At 34.7% G+C, this 18,472-nt stretch overlaps 1 protein-coding gene across 5 annotated transcripts in view; it reads left to right on the plus strand.

Moving 5' to 3' along the window:
- The window catches only part of ap (apterous), a 66,736-nt gene that overhangs the window by 24,205 nt on the left and 24,059 nt on the right, over positions 1-18,472 (plus strand). For all 5 annotated transcript variants that reach the window (XM_014240142.3, XM_036372588.2, XM_070107863.1 and 2 more), the window contains exons 3-5: positions 644-846; positions 941-1,160; positions 1,461-1,600. In XM_014240142.3, the coding sequence (XP_014095617.1) occupies positions 644-846; positions 941-1,160; positions 1,461-1,600 (563 nt within the window). The remainder of the gene's footprint in view (positions 1-643; positions 847-940; positions 1,161-1,460; positions 1,601-18,472) is intronic.

Below are 18,472 nucleotides of genomic sequence, written 5' to 3' on the forward strand. Positions count from 1 at the left end.
CTTTTGCCATAGTTTTAACCCCTTTTTCACAGAAGTGGCGAGGAGACTCCCTACCAAACCATTACAGCAGTTGGATGGTGACCACGTTGAACCCTTGGAATAACCTTTTTACGTTTTTGGAAATTTGCTTCAAGCGCGTGGTTAGAAGATGATCAGTTGGCCGACGGAAAGCTTTTATGTCCATCTGTCCGTGCAAGTGATAACATGAGTAAAAATTGAGATATCGCGTTAAAGATTGGTACACGTGTCCGTTGGTACTTAAGGGTTTCGTAGGAATTTGTTCCTGCCCACCTTTACCTGAAAATAATTACCTGGCTTTACTCCTTGCACATTGCGAGAGTTTGAAATGTTTAGTTATACCCGTTTTTTCACAAAAGTTGATAGTATTCTAAGTACTATAAGTAGTAGTATTCTAAGCACTACTATTGCTTAGCATGATCACACAGTTAACCCAAAAAATGTTCAACCCTTATTGGGAATGTATACAGATATTAGAGAATAAGACGGTAAACTTGGGGTCTCATTTAATATTGTTATTATTCCAGATATAATGTTTTATAAATTATTACAAAATTATGAAATATTCTTTTAATTATTTTCTTAAAATATTAATAGTTTGAGTATATGTATTTTAAAATTGCAGCAGCAGAGCGCAAGATTTCTTGGGCCAGGTGCGAGAGAAAAAAGTCCAACCCCACCTGTAGCACATCAAGGGAGCACTCATTGCGGCAGTGCTGCAGGTGTAAATAACAATCGTCTTCTTTATAGATCTTGCTCTTCCTGTCCCGAACTTTGTGACCACAATACCAAGCCTTATAGTTCGACATTTAATGAGCCATTTAAAAGGTTTGTAATTACTCGCAAATAAATAGTTATTAGCGGGCCATCATTTAAGTATGTAGATATGTACATACGTATAAATTAATTTTTTTTCTGATAGTTATGAAATCGCAGACCGAACACTATTCAGCGAATCTGCACTAAAATACGCAATAAGTCGAGCGCGGCCTAACTGTTTGGAAGTGAATGAGGAAACTACCTCGAGAATATCCTTTAAAACGGAGCCATATGGTCCACCAAGTAGTCCAGACTCCACGAATGAAACACCAAATCTGCCTCGAAGCCTAGAAGATTGCGCTGGTTGCGGTCGATTCATACAGGTGATACCACTACACACGTATGTTATACGCTAATGTATATGCATAAATGGTATGTTATTATATACCTACAGTTTGATTAATACAGCAAATAACATCAAAGCGTTGAAATTACAATATTTAATACAATTATACCTATGTTATAATAAAAGAACTTTTTTATGTAATGCAAATGCATCACATTACATTACATTAAATACAAATTTACATTGAATATGAATTAATGCGAATACACTGTGTTGTGCTTGAAAAACAGTTATTATATATGTATCTTCTATCTTTAAATATCGAATATCTTTACAGGATCGTTTCTACCTCTCTGCAGTTGATAAACGATGGCATGTAAATTGCTTACAATGTCACGCTTGCCGACAACCGTTAGACCGAGAATCATCGTGTTATTCGCGAGATGGAAACATTTACTGCAAGAATGATTATTATAGGTGAGTTTATTAGAGAATTTTCTAATTACTGAACCAAAATGCATATGAATATCACACAGTCTGGGTGAATATCATCGATGTCTTCCTATTTTTGTACTTCATACGAAAAGTGACTACGAAGAATTAACTTTCTGAAATGTATAAAATATTTCGACTTCGAATGAAATAGTTAAATAAGTGACTATATAATACACGTATAATTAATAATCAAAAAATATGAATATTATTATTAAAAATCATGATAACTTTAATGTGTATTTTTACGCGCAAAATATTAAAATAAAAATGTGAGAAACGAAGGAAAAAATCTCAAAATCGTTATCCAATATACTATTCAAAGCTATTTTTTTATTTGATCTACCTATTATTTCGTAGTAGAAGCTGTTTAGTGGGGTCTTGTTTTGCATTTCCTCAAAAAGTTTGCCGTAGTATATATGTACATATTTTTTATACCACCAGACAGTAGAGATTTTATCAAATATAACGGTTGCGTACTTTCTAAAAAATCTGATAATTTGAAGGGAAAATTTTATAATTTTTTCGATCTACTAGATAAAAACATCACATAAATTTTGAGGTTATGGGAAGAAGGTGTAAATATAAAAGTTTTAGATCTTCTTATTACCTACAACTTTGCTATATTTATAACTTTTACCTATAGGTGTTTTGCCGGAAATTGATATAATAAAAAGGTTTCAAAACACTATGAATTTCTTTCTTTTTCTTTCACTTCACTTCACTTTTACCATTATCAAAGGCACTGATTTAAAATATATCGGGAAGATTTCAAATTAGTATAATATACTCGTATTTCATTAATTCTAAGTTGATTTTTACAATGAAAACATTAAGTTATTAAATAGTGATAGATGATGATCAGTAAGGGAATAAATCGAGATTGTATGCATTGTGTAATTGGAATCTTAAAATATAACTCTTACATGACCAATTATTATAAAATAAAAAGAATGCTTCGTACAGAGGCTATTATATTATATAATGGAATCTACCCGATCTTATTGCAAACCATTAAAATATCAAAAAAAATTTTGTATATAAATAAATGGTTATACAATAATTTTCTTCTCGTATCGCAACTTTTTTATACCAGAAAAGATAATGGCATGCGCTTCTGAAATATTGCAAGCAACTATTCAGAAGCGCATGCCTTATATATTTCCAAACCTTTGCATTTATTTTTCTTGCCGCTTTCTTGATGAATTGCTGATAAACAGTGGAACTACATGCCAACACAACATCTATGAAATTGTTCTCAAACACGCGAAATAAATTTCTATGCCAAAAGTATGAATACATTCGCAAGCAATGCAAGCGCAGCTTTTAACAACAGCGCCCAATAGTACATGTGTATGTACATAGTAGGTATGCATATGCAGTAATGAAGTAAAATTTTGTTTACATTTGTTTCGGCAGCGGTGCGCCAAGCAGAGCGCGACGAAGACATTAATTTGCCCGGCAACTGATGCGTGTGCATTCTGTCAAGCGCTTTGCCCCGCCTTGCAACCGTCTGAGTTTCACAAGTTCATCGGCATAGTCGCATTTGTGACCAATGCTAACAGCCTGGCTTTGAAAAACCAAACAGGTCCTATTTTTCCACGAAGAAAAATTATAATTTACACAACACACGCGAAATTTTTTCATAGACAAATAAGCTCTTATTATTAGTAAATACTTGTATGATATCAGGGAGCGTATATGGTACTCATGACAGCGCATCATCTTAAATACCATTTCTTATAGAGACGTGTTTCACTATGACACTATAGATTTTTATTTACTATTTTTGGAAAGAGTACAGTAATGAAGAATCATCATAACAATATAATGCATACATATTTAGATCTAGTAGGTGGTAGCTCGCTTATAATGTGAGAATCTTTTCATTCGATTTTATGTTTCACAACGCTCAATCAAAAGCATAGGCGTATCACCCTCGCTACGGATTGATGGACTTAGCGGTAACGTAAATCAAAATGTTTATCATCCAAACGTTTCTGTTTCTTCAATGGAGTAATAAATTTGGCAAGTCATGCTCATCACTCGTGTTTCCTCCTAAATGATTCTCGTGACATTTATTACCGCTCCATAATTCAAAAATACCCAACTGTGAACAGCGATAATTCCAAGCATATTCATACTTGCACACACGTATATGTATACATACAAAGATCTATTTATATTAGTACGTATGTATACTCGTACTTATTCAAAATCGAATCTGCCCAAACACAACATGTGAGTATGTACTCGTACATGTATATGTATACATGTTAAGGTACGTACAACATATTTATGTATGGTATATATTATATTATGCAAATATCACTTTGGGGCATATCCATGATCTGGTTCACCATTTCGCTTCGCTCCACTTGATGCAACATGGCAAGTGTGTGTTATATGGTATTATCAATCAAGTGAAACAACAAACTAGTCAGGAAATTTTCTAGTATGCCTCTATAATCTCTTGAATGAAACTGAAGATATCCTTATGTATTTGTTTCAATCATAAGGCTGAAATTGGAAAACCAGGGCTGAAAAACTTGAAAAATTTAATTTAGTAAGTAAAAGTCTCCTTGTTTTGTTAAAAAAATATTCTCCTTATTCCCTGAATAGGGTATATTAAGTTTGCAACGATGTTAGTAACACCCAGGAGGAAATGCTCAGTGTGATGAGCTGAGTTGTACGTCTGCTATATGCAAACTAGTCCGTCAGTTTTTAAAATATCGATCTGAATTTTTAGCTGAGTTTACAACTTCTTAATTATATCTCATTTATTCTTAACACGGCAGCATTCTATTGTAGTTCATTACCAAAACTTTACCACTCAAACATTCTGGCAACTACGAATTTCGCTGTGTACTGATAAGCCATCAGGAACAAGGATATATGGAAGTCCCAATTTTTTTGATATTTGTCTACCACTTTCCCGAAATGTTCAATTGAATCCCTCTACCATACCATCGGACTATTTATGTAATGCAGTTGTACATGTTTTCCGGATATTCACTTTCATTCACATCTCCTGAAGAGAGCTGATCCGAAATTCCATCCTTGATCACAACAATTCCTTTGGAAAACCATATCTCGTTACCCACTTGTTGATGAATACGTCCGCTACTGGTGCAGCCTTTTGATTAGGAATTGGATATACCTCTGTATGACTATAAATAGTCATTGACTACCAAAACATATATATTTCTATAAACATTATTGGTTGGAAATGGACCATATACATTCAAGGTAATTCGGTCAAATGACACACCCGAATTCTACTGCTTCATCTGGCCATGAACCTCGGCCATTTAGCTGTAATGTAAATTTAGCTGATACTTACTCAGAAAGTTTTGACATACGAGCGCTTTTTGCGTTTTTTACTGTAACTTAAAATATTATTATACGCCAACAAATGGAATTAAATCGCAATGTCATACACAAAAAATATAGCTGAACTGATTATCTTCAACTGACGCAGGATTCGGAATATTCGAAATTGTACTTTAAAAAGTTCTTAAAATTTTAAGCACATATTTAAAATTTGATTTATTAATCTATTTTTTATTTTTAATAAATTTAAATAGCAAATAATTTAAATAAAAGTGGCAACTAAGCTTGTTACAGTTATAACTGCATACATTTTGGTCCACAAATGCGTGGTTTAACCTTTGCACTACTTTATTACATTGCAGCAGAAATTTAAAAAACGGACAAAAATTCAGTTTGTACTCTATTTGACTAAGAAAAGGTTCCCTTGGTTATAAGAACTTTCTGTGACTAGTCGTCTCTCTTTGATTTGTTTAATGATGGTGCCTTGTTTTTTGTAGCAATTAGTTGCCAGAATCATCTATTTACTGAACACGAGTTTTTATAAAGTTCGTGGATTTTTGGATGAAAATAAGTGCTTATAGTGTTGAACGGCATTTTGCGTGAATATGAAAGTGTTTTGTACAATATAAAAATTAAGTACGTGAGCAACAAAATGTTCCAAAATAAATATATATATATTTTTTTTTTGAATCGTGATAATATGTTCTTCGGTTCAAGTCATATTTACGGTCCGCTTTTTTGCTCTTCATTCAATGCTTTATAAAAAGTGTTACAGTGATCGGATTTAGTTAAAATATGCGCCGTTTTGTTCGATGATCTTTTTCCATCTAGACGGCAACATTATAATACCTTCCTCGTAGAAGCCCCCCTCCTTATTTGCGAAGAATTCGGACAGCCACTTTTCACAGGCCTCTTTTGAGTTCAACTTCACACCACCAAGGGCATTCGCCATGGACAGGAACAGGTGGTAATCACTTCCTTAACCTTCCTGGCCGTCAATCCCGGCTTGGCCACTGTTTGGGACGATTCACCGGCCTTCGACCATGACCGTTTTCGCTTGATATTGTCGTATGTGATCCATTTTTCGTCGCCAGTCACCATCCGCTTCAAGAATGGGACGAGTTCGTTCCGTTTCAGCAGCATATCGCAGGCGTTGATTCGGTCCAGAAGGTTTTTTTGCGTCAAATTATGCGGCACCCAAACATCAAACTTTTTTTTGTATCCAGCCTTCTGCAGATGGTTCAAAATGGTTTGGTGACTAACTCCCATCTCCTGGGCGATGTCACGAGATGCCATATGCCGGTCTAACTCGATGTATTCCATGATTTGATCGGTATTTGTCGTCACAGGTCTCCCGCCGGCTGGCTTATCCATGGTGTCGTTTTCACCGGCTCTGAATCGTCGAAACCATTCCTCCGCGGTTCGAAGTGATAGAGTACCATCCCCCAAAACACCATTAATCTCACGGAACGTTTCTCTAGCGGCTTTGCCTTTAACGAAGAAAAACTTTAAAATAGCGCGAATTTCGGCGTTAGTGAACTCCATGTTTACACGTCTATAACTGTTGAACGCAATATCCAAACTAATCATGCATAGCGTTGTTTTGTAAGTTATGTCAAGACCATTCAAATTATGTATAGTGTTGCCAGATACGAGCTCTGTAGCGCTTTGTACATAGCTGCGAAATTCAAAAGACAAAAAAGCGGAAGGGAAATAACGGCCAACCTTATATTATCCCACTGGTGCACAGTAGTATAATATAATATAATATAAATAGTCAATCTATTTTTATGTTTAACAATTTTTTAGAATAAATAGAAGAAGCTTTGATGGAAGTTTGGACGCAAACGAAATGGCTGCGATGCTAGATACAGCGCCTCTGTCCTCAGCGATTTTAGTGCGTCCGATTTCGAGTATATTCCAAATTCAGATGAAGAAATGCATAAACCCTCTAGCAACTCTGATAATGATACAGAGAATTGAAATAATTCACAAATCTTGGGGAGTGAGGGTTTCCATCTACCACTCTCTGGTGAAGATAAGGCTTATTTTGTTATCGATTTTGTATTATTAAAGAGATTAAACCCATCATATTGGCCCCAATTGCCAGAATCGTTGTTTATTTTCATTGTACAGTGCACAAATGAGCACTTGGCTCTCCTAAAAGTAAAAGGCAACCGTATATTTACACTAGTAAAGATAACTCCCCAGCCGCATCTGCAACTTTGGGTGAAAGGGTCGTTGCTAAATTTTATAAATAAAATATAAAAAAACCGAGTTAAAAATAAAACATGTTTTTTCTTATTTTAGAATAATTACTACTGATGGGATATTTAGTCCCATTACACGATGTAAATAACCCAAGAGAACATATTATCCCAGGAGATATCTTCCTTTTCAAGGACACTCGATTTTTTTATACACTCGCAACCCGTTGCTACAGAATATAAAAGTTTTGTTCACCTAACGGTTGTTTGTATCTATATATATATAAATGATCAGGATTAAGAGACGAGTTGAAATCCGGGGACTGTCTGTCCGTCTGCAACTTGAGTAAAAATTGAGATATCTTTATGAAGCTTAGTACACATGTTTCTTGGTACCGTAAGACGGTTGCTATTGCAGGTGGGTGTAATCGGACCACTGCCACGCCCACAAAACACCATTAATCAAAAACAAATAATTTGCCATCCCCATGCTCCATTATAAGATACAAGACTGTTATTTGGTATACATTATCACATTAGGGAGGGGCTACAGTTAAATTTTTGTTAAAAAGTGGGCGTGGTCTCGCCTCCTAATAGGTTAAATCTGCATATATCCTAAACCGCTAAGGCTATAATTACAAAATTTACTAAGAACAAATGCTTTTAGCCCTTTCATCGATAGTGTGAAAATAGGTGAAATCGAGTGATAAGCCCACCCACTTCCCAATAACGGTACTGTTCAAAACTACTAAAAGCGCGATAAATCAAGCACTAAATACGCCATTTTATCCCTGGGATGGTAAGAGATGACTTTATAGGAACCACGATCAAAATTATACAGTGGGCGTGGCACCGCCAACTTTTAGGTGAAATTCGGCGCATAACATTCTTCTCATATTTTTATGTTATAGTGCGAAAATGGGCGAAATCGGATTACAACCACGCCTATTTCCCATATAGCACCATTTTGAATTCCATCTGATTCTTTCACTTTCCATTATGCAAATCAAGCAACAATAACTATATCGGAGTAAAACTTTGCTTGAATAATGCGTTTAAAGTATGCCACCTTGTGCCCATAAATTGTCTAAATCGAACTAAATCTGTTCAAACCCCTAGGTACTGAATATGAGGACCCCAATGCCTATAGTTAACTTTTTACCGAAAATATTGGTCAATGTGAAGGATATATATTTCATATAATAAAATAAATAAATGAAACCTTCGATAATAGTATGTTTTGTGTCAAAAATGGGTTGAATCGGGTCAATACTTCCTTTAATCTAAAATTTTGCCAACACCTGAAGTAATTTCCCGGCTTTAATCCTTGCAAGTGTCGAGAGTATAAAATTATCGGTTTCTAGACATTATACCTATCCAAAAAAAAGTATTCTTTTTTTCTAAACCTACTGCTTATAGTACGGTAGTGAAAGGGTTAAACCTTAAATTTCTAAATCTTAATTCCTATACTTATCTATAAGTACTTGAAATAATAGAAATAATTTCGTCTTACATATTATTTCCAGCCCTTATACGTATGCGGCCCTTTACAACCCTCTCCACATGTTTTTTAATTTTGCGTGACCTGCTATTCGTTGTCTTTCTTAAGCGATATGTCTGCTGACACATTTAAAAGCGTATCGATGACGTCACGTTTCAACTAATGCACCTCTCCCATAATTTGTACCAGATGATAGTGCTGCAAAACAATCAATGGGACTATCAATAGTTTTACTTTTGTCTCACTATCGATGGTTAAGACATAAATTACTAGACTTACCAACAATTTTCATAAAATGGCAAAACTTCTCGTAATATAGCTAGACATTAAAATTGTCTGGTAATACCAAAAGTGAATTCTAATTTGAATAACATGGTAGCACTAAAGACCATCTTATTAAATGTAACAATTTTTTACACTTTAATTAGGTTTTGGATGCATTAGAAGGAGTGTCAGTCTAATATTCTGAAATGCCGCTGTACATAACCTCACTTATTCATACAGAATCAGAATTTGGCGTCATGATTTTCCTGTATTTTAGTTACGTATTATGAGTACAAATTTATTGCTCTTATATTACATTGAATAAGTGAAAATTTATATTTTTACAACTCGTCAGTTCTCAGAGCAGTTTATATAGTAACATGAAAAATTGTATATGTAACTTTATTAATTCTTTTGTTTTTCCGTTATTGTTTACGTTTTGTTTTATAAATAAATTCAAAGCTTATTTCATAAAAATGAAATGTACAAAGGCAAGGTCTCTTAATTTATACCAGATATTATAGATTTCATTGATAGTATTTTTTTTAACTAGCGCAACTATCGAGTGGTCCGGCTATCGATAGTTTTGCAGCTCTACCAGATGATGACATTCCACCTTGACTCCCTCTATAAACTCGAGCAGTTCTTTGACACAAAGGCCATCAACATCTTCAGACTGCTAATTTGCTCCAATGTCGTTTCAACTTCGTGTGAAACCGTATAAAGTTGAGAGCCCGTGACCGCTTTGGGTATTTTACGTGTTTTACGTGCGACAAAATAATAAATTTACATAATTATAAAATTATGTTGTAATTATGTTGAAACTTAAGAGAAAAGTATTTTCTCGTGGCTGGCAGGGGTGTTTTCAAAACTTTACCGGTTCAATATGGGGCAAACCCTACAAGAACAGCGACAATCATTTTTTCATTTCTTCAAAAGTAGTGTACGAAACCTGATTTAAACAAACGTATGAGTTTGTATCTCTCTTTAACATTTCGGTATTTGCAATTGATTAATTATATTTCTTTACTATCAAAGCTGAAATTCTCTGTTATGACTGTAAATCTATCACAAATGAAAAATTATTTTGCGCAGTAGATAATATAATTTTTGTTTCTTTAATAAATGTGAAACTTTCAATGAAAATAATTTATAATAATATGGAAAAATATAAGAAAAGGAGTGCAGCAAAAAATATAATGGATTATGGACACAAAATTTCACTTGATATCATGCCGGCTCCCCTCAATAGCTCTGCGTGCGTCTTTCTCTAATTCATGGATATTTTATAATCGAAAAACTAAAATTAACTAAAAATAAAGTTTTATTTGAAACCTAAACACATTAAGTTAAATTTATACACAAAAGAGATGTTTTAAAAAAGAATTCAACACGCTTGATTTATCGCAAAGAATAAGAGCAATTCTTCGTATTTCACTTCTTCCCGAAACTCCTATAGAAATGTGTGCTGTCACTTTTTGGCTTATCCAAAATTTTCTTTTGGAAAAACCGTAAACATTGTTCGTCATTTAACTGTTCGGCGGTATTAATTTTCTTATATACGGTCGAAATCGCTCTATCGGTTGAGGTGTAAAAATACGTTAACCTCGTAGTTTATTTTTTACGTACAGGAATAAAAAAAAGCCATTCAGTGACAAGTCATTACTATACGAAGAATAATACATCAAAACGATATTTTGGGTGCTCAAAAATGCAGTTGTTTTAGTCAAGCAGTGAGAGCTCGCATTGTCGTGGTGAAGAATGATTCGTCTTCGGCGGTTGGTTTTCCTGACTTCTTGGAAGACAACTGGCAAACAAATGGTTGTGTACCCCTGAGAATTTTGCATTCTGTGTTGTTGTTGTTGTAACGGCTACCTAGTCCCCGTTTGGGTGATAAGGAGGTTGGTCAGACTGGGAGTCATGCTGTCTGTGTGAGCTCCTTAGGGCCGTGGAGGTCCTATCTTGGCCACTCGACTGGAGTGGCAGCGCAGTGCGTGAACATGGTGCGGGTTGCACAGCCGTTGAGGCAGATGTCGCATTATTGCGTTGACAGCATGGGGCCACGTAACTTGTGGTCCACTCCCTGTGTGTCTTAAGGCCTGAACAGGTCTTAAGATGGCTCCATCCATTGCATGTATTGCACCTAACCGAGGTGGAGTTTGGATGGAGCCTTTTAGCGCAAACGCAGCAGTAAAATTTCTCGGGGCCCGGGTTGGACTCGATGCCAGCACGGGTCAGGAGGATACGGAGCAACCCTGCTACTAGGCGTTTCTCCAATGACGACAAACTTAATCTAAAACTCACCGATCCAAACAGGGTTAGATCGCCGAAATAACAGCCCTTGGCCGGATAAAATCCAGGTCAATTCCGGTACCGCAGAACCGGCTGTTGTGGGAATTCTGTGTTGTTCTAGTCGTATGGTTACGACATATCCAGTTTTTCCAAAAAAGAGGCAACCATTTGCTTACAAGTGATTCGTGCGCGATTAACTTTTGTTAGATTCGGCTCATCTAGAACCACCCATACAATCGACCGCTATTTACTTTCGGGCGCATACGCGTAAATCCACGATTCATCACTTGACACGATGTTATAGATGTGTTTCGAAGCACCGCTATCGTATTTTTTCTCAACCAATCGATACGAGCATTTTTTTTAAAGACTGACAAATTGTGTGGCATCCAACGTGAACAAATTTGTTTAACAGTCAAATGTTCATGCATAAATAAATGTATGCTGGTCCCACTAATGCCTATGGTTGTCTCAATTTCACAATAGGTCACATTACGACCTTGCAATATCAGTTTGCGCACAGCATAAAGAGTTTCCGAACAACAACTGATTTTGGACGACCTTAGCGAAATTCGTAACAGGGAGATTGAAAACCAAGAAAAAGTCGGGTTATGGGGGTGAAAAAAATCGTAGTATAGAAGCGAAAATAGAGCGAAACCTACTGAACATTTAATGAAACGGCAGTGTACTGAAAATTAATTCGTTATAAAGAAAACTTTGTTATACAGAAGTTCGTAATATAAAAGCTCGACTGTACAAGTATATATATAATATAATGTATATTCGTATTTATATCATATATATGTATGTACATAAAGTTGTTTACTACCTTTTCACCGCAATATAAATGGTAAAGCAAAGCTCCGCAGTAGTGTACGGTCCAGTGTCTAGTATTTGCCTATACTGATTGGGGTTTTATTTATTTCTTAACATACAATACATACTTATATATATGTATATATGGTAAGTGATCAGCATGACATGCTGAGTCGCCTTAGCCATGTCCGTCTGTTTGTTTATGAACGAGTCTCGCAGTTTTTGACTTTTTTCTGTGTTTGCGGGTTTGCGGGGTTGACACTTTTACCTTCCAGAAGTAACATCAGAAAGTTGTTCAATTTATGATTTTTAGCTTTTGCTATCGTCGAGAAAAGACGCTTGTAGGCAAACGCATGTTCAGGGAGTACGTGTAAAATTTCTATATAAAGTGTTTTGAATATAAAGAAACAAAGTGCATTTATTAATGAAGAAAATTTTAAAAAAATAGTGAAAATGAGTAGGTACTCTATATACATAAATTTTATTAAGCTATTGCATAGCTTTTATCGCGGGCTTTGAGCGCGGCGACCGAATCAAGAAATTCCGTAACGGAAATAAACCTACCCCGATCACAAGGTATGCGCAAAATGTTTGCATACTTGTAGGTGTATTTTCGCATATCTCAAGTGGAACAAATCAATTGGAGAGCAGGGTGATTCAAAAATAATAATATTTAAGATACAATTTTTTTAATCAAAAGTTAAAATATGGAATTTATTTAATAACAAATAAATTATTCAATATTCGGAGTCATAATATTATATTAGTAACATTATTATTATTTTGGTAAATAGCTACCCCACCTTGTGGAACAGTATCTCGTTTGACTTGAACAATACAATTGAAATTAGTTATTTCAATCGGATTATCAATGGTAATAAATATCCACTTATCTTGGCTGGCGATTTCAAAATTATCTTCGCTGATAGTATATGACTACATGTACTGTAAGATAATAAAAATAGTATACAATAATAATAAAAACAATATTAACTTCTCATTTATTTAATAAAAGAAAAATATTTTTTTCTTATCGATCACCACGCTCAAAAAGTGTAACTTGAATTAATATTAAAGAAAAAACTTGAAATTATATTAAAGAAAAAAACTGCATAAAAAAAATAAATAATTATAATTGCATAAGTTGATAAAAAATGCTATGCATTAGCCTTACCCTGGCAGTCCCCGAGTGCCACATTTTTTTATTAAATGAGCTGTATAATTTTCAAAAATTATAACTTTTTTTCTTAAGGTAAGGGTGGCGAATTTTATATTTTGCCTAGAGCGGTAAATTGTCCAGGGCCGGCCCTGACTGTCATACAAACTGAACGATCAAAATCATGTCCTTGTATATAAAACTTTTTTATTTAACGAGATGCCATAAGTTCACGAAATTAGAAATGAATTACTACTCAAAGCAACAATTAAATCTTGGGAAAAATTGTTTAGATCGGACCACTATAGCATATTGCTTCCATTAAACTGAATGATCAAAAAAATATCTTCACAAAATTTAGCACGGATTATTGGCCGATCAAATTAAAGTTCTTTTATGGAATCTTGAAGTCTTAAAGGGTGTTTTAGCTTCGGTGCAACTTAAGTAACCTTTTTTTGATTCAGTTGTTTTGATGAAATAATCATAAAAGATAATTACAACCCCTCATTGTCTCCCCAACTGTTAGCGTGATCTGTTCATAAAGACTCATATGTGTGTAAGTAAACAATCAACAGGTATGTATAAGGACAATGTGCCCAGCTACTAACATCAGTTTCACAACCTTGATCAAAATAGTAATACAAAATTTTAAAACACGATTGAAACTTTTGTTTAACAAGTAAGGAAGGGCTAAGTTCGGATGTAACCGAACATTTTATACTCTCGCAAAGTCAAATGGTATACTCGTTTGAGATTTCTTTGTGGATTGACTGATATTTTCGGTAGAAGGTCAACTATAGGCAATGGGGTCCATATATTTAGTACTTAGGGGTTTGAACAGTTTTGGTTCGATTTAGACAATTTTTGGCCGCAAGGTGGCATTTATTAATTGCATTATTCAAGCAAAGTTTTACCCCGATATAATCATTGTTACCTGATTTGCATAGTGGAAAGTGAAAGAATCAGATGGAATTGAAAATAGTGTTACATGGGAAGTAAGCGTGGTTGTAGTCCGATTTCGCCCATTTTCGCACTATGACAAATCGGTTAAGCAGATCTCAAGATATGGGTTTTCACCTAAAAGTGGGCTGTGCCACGCCCACTGACTAATTTTGAACGCGGTTCCTATAAAGCCAATTTATACCATCTCAGAGATAAAATTTAACGTCTCTGGTGTGTTTAGTGCTTGATTTATCGCGCTTTTAGTAGTTTTTAACAGTACCGTTATATGGGGAGTGGGCGGAGTTGCCACCCGATTTCAACTATTTTCACACCGTCAATAGAAGTGCTAAAAACATTTGCTTCTAGCGAATTTTGTTATTATAGCATTAGCGGTTTAGGAGATATGCACATTAAACCTATTAGAGGCGGGACCACGCCCACTTTTTAAAAAAAAGTTCTAACTGCAGATGCCCCTCCCTAATGTGATCCTGTGTACCAAATAACAGTCTTGTATCTTATTGCGGAGCTTAGTTATGGCAAGTTATTTGTTTTTGATTAAAGGCGTTTTGTGGGCGTGGCAGTGGTCCGATTACGCCCATCTGCTATACCAACCGTCTCACGGTACCAAGAAACATGTCTACCAAGTTTCATAAAGATATCTCAATTTTTACTCAAGTTAGAGCTTGCACGGACGGACAGACAGTCACCCGGATTTCAACTCGTCTCTTCATCCTGATCATTTATATATATATAACCCTATATCTAACTCGATTAGTTTTAGGTGATACAAACAACCGTTAGGTGAACAAAACTATTATACTCTGTAGCAACAGGTTGCGAGAGTATAAAAATAAAACATCACTCTTATGAGTTTTCTGACTTATATGACTCTGTTATATGAAATGTGTAGAACTGGAGCACTTTCCATACCAAATACGCCCAATGTTCACGATAAATAAATTGTCAATTATAAGCGCATTCGTATTATATATTTCTATGCATATAGTAAGATGATAATTTAAATACTATTACTAAAATAAAAATAAAATTTAGTTGCTAATTTTAGCTACGATCCATGACATATAATTGTACATAAGATCAAAGGAAATTTTGTTTTAATTTTTAACAAGTATAATAAATATGTATTTATTTTATCTGTAATTGATTAATAGCAAACATATCCATGAAATTTGGTATTTATTATTTTGACAAAAAAAGGCTTTTCTAATCTACAATGTCACAAAATATTAAATAGATAAAATCTAGTTAGATTGTGAACTTTAGCATTATATGTCATGTATAAAGTTAATCTGACACTTTTAGCCCTTAAAAAATATTATATAATACATGCATATGTTACGAAAAACTGTTCAGCCTGTCTCGTACGTAATAAATGAAGGTATGTGTATACATTTTTGTAGATCTTAGTATCACGTTGAACCCTCAACATTGGTCGAAGGTATTCTAACATTTATGAAGCAATGATCAAAAGTATTTAGCTCAAATTATTTTTATTCTTGATTACGTTTTGGTTATTTGGAAACCAAGTATCGCATTTATTTAGACCCACTACATTTTAATTCGCAACATTGGGGGAAGAAATCGCGCGTTTGAAAAAAGTCACAGCTGTGGCTACGATTTCTAATTAAAATTAAGACATTTTCTTCTTTCGATGTAAGTACATACACACACGTCGAAACAAAAATTTTTAAACTCTGCACTCCGTTCTATGTGCATATATTATATAATATTAATTAAACTTGTGGCTTATCTAGAACTCTTTTACCTGTGTAAAATGTTGTAAAAGCCACTCAACCATGTCCACTTAATATTAAAAGCAACAAAAATTTTGGCTTTAAATATTTTACGACAGTTTTTATGCACACACTACCGCATATAGATGGACATTTATAAATTTTTAAATTTAATTGTTTCCTCTGTAAGAGTGAACGTTAATTCTCAGGCAACCACAGGCCCTTTATGGAAGAGGCCATTAATTTTTGTGTATTCATAAATTTTAATATGAGTACATTAGGTAAACATGCTTTTTTTGTTTTCAATTTCTTGATGTCTAAATAATCTTGCACATTTTCTTTTAGTTTTACAAAAACGTACAAAATTTCGGAAGCCTAGAAAATCGGTCACTGAAGGCAGAATAGTCCTATCCGATTAGATATATACATATGGTACAGTTGTATAGCAGACTAGCTTTACTAAAGTTCCGTGTTGCTCATCCTTTGTTATATAATATGTAGATATTTGACATATTGGTAGTCATATGGTCTTAGCTGAAGTCTGCTCCATATTCACTCAAATATACTATCAAGCCTAGAAATCTAAATATAACCTCTTTTATAGTTTCATGCAGCTATGGTCGAAATTTACCTATATCAATACATAGGAGGTGTGTTCAAAAAAATAATGAGAATTTTTGTTTATTCGTCTATATTAATGTTATCGCTTTAAAAAAAGTCCCCATTCGATATTATGTATATATGCCAGCGCTTCTTCCAATCGTCGAAACAGTTGTCAAACTGGAATTTTGAGATAACTTTTAGCTCCTTTGGCGATTTTCATCTATTTTCTAAAACGAAGGCCCTTTAAGGATCTCTTTATTTTTGGAAAGGGAGAAAGTCACACGGAGCCATGTCTGGTGAATATGGAAGCTTGTGCATAGTTACAGTATTCCTTTTGGCCAAGAATTCACGAACAAGCAACGAAGTGTAAGATTTTAACAAACGAAAATTGCCAAAAACATAAAAACACGTCTAACCTTAGCGGCTACTAATATAAAAATTGACGTTATATTCTGAACAGACCTCGTATGTATACTCGTATTTGTACATATACATCCCATCATTTAAATAAACTAGTTACAATTACTTTAAATCTAGTTTAATATATATTTTTATACTCTCGCAACCTGTTGCTTTGAGTAAAAATTGCGATATCTTTATCTAACTTGGTACACATGTTTCTTAGTACCGTAAGACGGTTGGTATTGCAGATGGGTGTAATCGGACCACTGCCACGCCCACATAACGAATGTAATCAAAAATAAATAAATTGCCATAAGTAAGCTCTACAATAGATACACAGGATCACATTAGGGAGGGGCATCTGCAGTTTAAAAAAATGTTTAAAAGTGGGCTTGGTCCCGCCAGCTTATATGCTTAATGTGCATATGCTTCTATCGACAGTGTGAAAATAGTTGAAATCGGGCGACAACTCCGCCCACTCTCCATGTAACGATACTGTTAAAAACTACTAAAACGCGATAAATCAAGCACCAAACGCGCCAGAGACATTAAATATTATCCCTGGGATGGTATGAGATGACTTTATAGAAACCACGCTCAAAATTAGACAGTGGGCGTGGTACCGCCCACTTTTAGGTGAAAATCCATATCTTGGGATCTGCATAACATTATTCTCATATGGCTATGCTATAGTGCGAAAATGGACGAAATCGGATTACGACCACGCCTATTTCCCATATAACACCATTTCAAATTCCATCTGATTCTTTCACTTTCCACTATGCAAATCAAGCAAAATATATAAAGTAATCTCAAACGAGTATACCGTTTGACTTTGCGAAGGTATAAAATGTTCGTTTACATCCGAGCTTAGCCCTTCCTCACTTGTTATTTATATGTTAAAAGCCTAACTGGTCAGCCGACTGCAGTTTTACCATACAAATGCCAGATATTTTTTAGGCAAAAAATGTGTAGATGACTAATGAAATAGTACATCAGAAAATAGTTTTATAATTGTTATAAAGCTGATAGTTTTCACTATAGTGATCTTTCAGACAAGAGCTTCTAATTGTAGAGAGGTAAAATTTCTAACCAGTTTGCTGCTTCTCTGCAGGATATCCCATATTTCTGTGAATGCGTTTGTATGATGAGTATATGTGTAAAAAATAATATACTTCTACACACATTTCCACGCCTGTGTAAATTTAAACGATGTGTAAATATGCCAGGAGCCTGTATAATTAAAATATTCAGTAAACGGCAAATACATATAGCTAAAAATTATCACCACGGGACATTGAGAAAACACATGAAATAGTTTTATAACGTTTCATCACCTTTACTAGTTTTTGCTTCCAAATCCGTACTTACCTTTCTACTTATATACGAAAATATGTATAAATGCTCAGAAATGGGGAAGGGAAATCATAAAAAATAGTTTTTGTTTGCGTTAAACAGTGGACTCTTGTCAAGAGGCTATGAAGCGGTGAGTTGTTTTGTCGCTTGTAACTGTGCTGCTCAGTGGGATATACTGTCACTGGTTTTGTGGTTGCACGTGTGTTAAGCATATGCGTGTGTGCAATCACA

This window comes from Bactrocera oleae, chromosome 4 (assembly GCF_042242935.1).
Source record: "Bactrocera oleae isolate idBacOlea1 chromosome 4, idBacOlea1, whole genome shotgun sequence".
Taxonomy (NCBI): Eukaryota; Metazoa; Arthropoda; class Insecta; order Diptera; family Tephritidae; genus Bactrocera; species Bactrocera oleae.